General features: G+C 37.1%; 1 protein-coding gene across 6 annotated transcripts in view; it reads right to left on the bottom strand.

The window, feature by feature from the left end:
* The window catches only part of PIGN (phosphatidylinositol glycan anchor biosynthesis class N), a 225,864-nt gene that overhangs the window by 117,930 nt on the left and 102,937 nt on the right, over positions 1–4,997 (bottom strand). For all 6 annotated transcript variants that reach the window (XM_027868736.1, XM_027868738.1, XM_027868740.1 and 3 more), the window contains one exon: positions 974–1,066. In XM_027868736.1, the coding sequence (XP_027724537.1) occupies positions 974–1,066 (93 nt within the window). The remainder of the gene's footprint in view (positions 1–973; positions 1,067–4,997) is intronic.

The following is a 4,997-nucleotide window of genomic DNA, read 5'->3' as shown; positions in this document are numbered from 1 at the left end:
TATTATTTTTTGGCAAGGCAATCAGGGTTAAGTGACTTGCCAAGGGTCACACAGCTAGTAAGTGTCAAGTGTCTGAGACTAGATTTGAACTCACATCCTCCTGACTCGAGGGCCAATGCTCTATCCACTGTGCCAGCTAGTTGCCCAAATTTTATAAACTTTTGATTCTAATAGATCTGACCCTAAACACAATAGCGTTTAAATAATGTGAGTGCTGTTTTCTCCTTTGGTATATAAGCTCTTGCAGGGCAGGGGTTGTTTCGTTTTTGTCTATGTAGTCCCACCACCTAGTTCATTGCCTGGTATGCAGTGTGCACTTTATGAATGGCTGATGATTTATTGATTTAAAGAGAAAATAGTTGCTGGGGTAGAAACGAGAAGCATGAGAACTGACTACTCCATCTTAGAATATGGAATACACAAGACAGGAAATCTGGACACAGTCTGAGAAGTACCCTGGATGTTAGACAAGTAGATTTCTAAGGTTTCGGAGAGAGAATATGAAGGATCTTTCGGGCTAACATTCTAAAGGGATAGTCAGTGCAGAAGGGATAGGAAGTTTTTTAGGAGGGATATATAAGAATGAAATTCTGAAGATGAAGATAGTGAGTTAGATTTGTTATACTCTGCCCTAGTCAGACCATATCTGCAGTTCATGGTGTCATGGATAGAGAGCTGGCCTTTAAAGCCAAGAAGACCTGGGTTCAAGTTTCACTTCCAATATATAATGACTTTGTGTCCCTGGAGAAGTCAAATAACCTTTCAATGGTCGAGGCTATACTGTAAATTACAGTAAGAGACTGTAAATTACAGATAAGGTGCTGACTTGACTTAGTTTCCTCATTTGGGAGTTCTCTGTACCAGTGAAATCAGAGGTGTCATCTCTCTCCCAATAATCATTTAAAAGCAAACTTCAAGGTCTAACCTGTGTTTTCCTAGATGTATCATTTGTCCCTTTTCATATGATGCTTACCTTAAACTGCTCAAGAATCTGTAGTGCATTTGTGAGCATGCTCTCAGCTTTGAAAAGATCACTATTGTTAAGATAATCCAGAGGCAGGATTCCCTGGAGACATTAAAGATTAGGTATTGTTTAGCTTCAGATCATTCACATTAAAAGAGATTCATGAGATAAGCAATAGAATGAAGATGAATTACAATGAGCATAACAAATAAATAAGGAATACCTGTTTCAAAATAATAAGCCTTTTCTCTAATTATTCTTATAGATGAGAAATAAATATAATAACCAAAGCAAAGTATTATCATCATCTTCAGTAGTGCAAATACATGAACTAAAAAAGACCCAGTACTTACCTGAAGAAGTGTATAACATGAAATAGATATCTCAGTTGCAAACAGGAGAAAGGAAAGAGCTTCATAACACCAACAAAATGAAGAAAAAGAAGTGGATGTGTATTAACAGGAAATGGGTTTGAATTTAGATTCTACTACTTACTACCTTCATGACCTTTGGAAATCACTTAACCTCTCTGTTCTCTCCACTGTAAAAATGAAGGGGCTGGATTACGTGCCCTCTGAGGTTCCTTCCAGCTCAACTGATGACCCCAGGTATAATATTTAATGTGTAATAAGCATTGAGGCGAGAGTTTACTTTGCACAAAAAAGGAACACATGAATATCACATGGTGAACGGGAGTGGAAGCCAGGAGAAGAATACTATCACCTCAGTTCCAGGTAGGAGGAAAAAAGATTTTTGAACGATTGAAGGGATGGATCATGATCTGGCCTTGTCTATGCTTCAGGTATGAAAAAAGGTAACAAATGGGACCAACAAACCAAAGTTCACCTCAACAATCTGGAAGGAGGGGGAGGGGGAAAGGGAAGGGAATAAGCATGGATATACTGCTTACCATGTGCCAGGCACTGTGCTAAGCACTTTTTACAGATATGATCTGATTTGATCCTCACAATAATTCTGTGAAGTAGATGCTGTTATTACCCCCATTTTACAGTTGAGGAAACTCAAGCAAATAGAGCTTAAGTGTCCTGCCCAGGGTCACACAGTTAGTAGGCATCTGAGGCCTTTTTGAACTCAACCCTTCCACACCCCCAGGCCCAGTGCTCTATCACTGAGCCATGCAGCTGCTTCAGACATAGTAGGAGTCAATAATAGTTTTGTAATTCAGCACAACCTGGTGAAGGCTCAGAGTAAAGAAGTTTAATTCAGTTATAGAGAGCAATAAATTTTTAAAAGACAGGGAAGAGGGCATAATGGTAGCTAGGGAAAATACCTGGTTGCAGGAGGCAAGACTAACTATAAGAAAAATATTGACAATAAATAGGGCAATAGCAAGATTACTGTAATAATTTACATGAGGGATGAAGAGATTCTCATCAAGATTTGAAAATATGATGTAAATAAAAGCAGGAGCATTTAACTGCAAACAGGTATCAGAAACCAGTGATAAAAGTGAAAGATAATTCCATGATTGCAAGGGAGAAGAATGTAATGGCAACAGAATCCAATGTAGTAGAGAACTTGGGGGGGAGGACGTGGAGGAGGGAGAGGAAACCAGTTGAAGTGCTGTCTTCCTTTCCTTCCTCTCCTACCAAGGGAAGGAATTTGAGTGTGATAGGAAAAGATGTGTCATTCACATTCATACTAAAATTTGCTTTCCTGTAAGTACAATCAACAACCTTACACAATGGCCTGGGTATAAAAGGTTTGCAACCCCCTGCTATGAGAAAGTAGATGAGAATGCACCAAAATGAGAACTGTATGAATTACTAGAGAAATAGGAAGGAAACTTTAAGTCCAAAGTTCCAAAGTACAGTAGTGCGGAGTACTGTGAACAAATAAGAGTAACAAGAAGACTGAGTGAATCAAAAAACAGGCATGAATTTGGCCACAAAAGTTTATTTGTAAATAATGAGACTATTATAAAAAGAATGGTGATTTGTAGTTCTCCACTTTCACTGCAAACAGAAAAATGAAACAGGCTTCAAATACAACAGAAGGACTTAATATTAAATGCAAATGAAAAAATTTGAGAAAGCTGCTAAGTATCTGATTCTCCTTCCCCCAGGGTTTAAAAAAATGAAATCACTCCTGATGTATCTAGCATGGTTCAGGAGTACTCCTACCTTAGGGCTGAACTGGTGACCTCAGGGCGATTATTCTGACATTACAAATCTATAATATGATGGAATTTTTATATACTGTGGCAGCAGTCCTATTTCTATCTGGAACAAGCTCTCATTTCTCATGTTAACACTGTGTATTATAAATAGGCAAGAGAATTTATTAAGAGCCACAGACTCACGGAGCTTTTACTGGTGTTCTACTTTTTACATAAAGACTCAGTGCTTCTTATTCAAATCACCTTCTCCAACAAGTATCCATGGCCCTATTCTTAGACTAAGCTCCAAGAAACACGAAGAGAAACTTGCTTATATGTGACAGTTTCCCACAATGGAATGAACAGATCATTCTCCCTCTTTTACTACTTACTCTATTATATAAAGAATATGGCCAAGATTAAAGCATGTAAACATTTTCTTGAAAAAGTGCTGTAAATATAAGGAGAAAAACTGCAAACTGACCTTATAAAATGGTTGTCAGACATTTAAAAAACAAATTGGGAGAAACAGCATAATGTAGTTTGACTAGGCTTGTAGTATGCAACAATCAAAATCACCCTAGATATTGAGGCAGAGGACCTGTGTTCAAATCCTAGTTCTCCTACTTTATTACTAGTGAATCCTTAGCAAATTACTTAACTATTCTTGGCCTCAGTTTCTTCATCTGTAAAATGATGGAACTGGTTGGCCCAGATGACCTCTCAGTTCTCTTCAGGATCTAAACCTGGGATCTTAAGATTCTAAAAATCTAGGCCCTTGTGCTTGCATATTTAAGCCTAATCCATGAACAAATTAATTATTTTGTTTGTAGATTATTTGAATTCCTCGTACTTGTTTTTTAGCTACCAACTAGTAACTTCTCCATAATGGAGTGTCAAGACTGCAGGAAGAGGAGATAAAAAAGGAGCGACAAAATGGTCAGTGGGTATAGCTAATAATGATAAAAATGATTAAATAGAGGATTGTCAATAGAGTTCAATCACCCTTATCAGGACCCACCTCAATGTCAAGAATGACAATTACAAGTTGGCTAAACAACCCACCTTTCAACAAATTATAAACTATGTTTGTATTTTCTTAAATCCTAAGAAGTACCAATAATATATATAAATACCATATAATATAATAATAATAATAATAATAACAACAACAACAACAACATATATAAAATACCAAAATCACATCAACGATTTAGTCAGCCCCAAATTCTGAGACAGAATTCTGTACATTCATCAGGAAAGTGTATAGGTATCTGAAGAATTCAAAACTTTCTTCAAAAGTGAGATTTTTAAAACCCACAGATGTCATGTTCTGGTTCATTGCTATAAACTCCTATTTTCCTCCACTTTATTAGGGTATCTGGGGAAAACAAATGTAAAAGTAAACTGAAGAAATCAGAACAATTGACTCTGAGATTTGCAAGTGACCCTTCAAAAGGTCATCTGAGCCAACTTGAACCTGAACCTGCTCTACAACATGTCCAATTAGTAGGCATCTGGTCTTTGCTTGAAGAACCCTACTTACACAGAATCCACTATTTCTAAAGGTAGTAATCCATTTTCAGATTATTCTAATTCTTAGACTTTCTTTAAATCAAGGTTAAATCTGACTTTTTGTAACCTCTGCCCACTGCTCCTAGTTCTATCCTTTGTGGCCAAACAGAACATATCTAATCCCTTTTCCATAGGACAGCTCTTCAAATGATTAAATACAGGTATCATATCCACCTTGCCTCTTTCTTCTGCAGGTTAAATATGATCAATTCCTTCAACCAGTCAGAATACAGTATAATCAGGAGGCAAATCCTGATTTTGCTCCTCTGGACACTATCCACCTTGGGCTTAGTCCACTAAAACCCACAAAATGTGTTTAATTTATCTTCCACATGATAG

This window comes from Vombatus ursinus, unplaced genomic scaffold (assembly GCF_900497805.2).
Source record: "Vombatus ursinus unplaced genomic scaffold, bare-nosed wombat genome assembly UNPS02014791.1, whole genome shotgun sequence".
NCBI classification, from domain to species: Eukaryota; Metazoa; Chordata; class Mammalia; order Diprotodontia; family Vombatidae; genus Vombatus; species Vombatus ursinus.
This window is presented reverse-complemented; position numbering and strand designations above follow the sequence as displayed.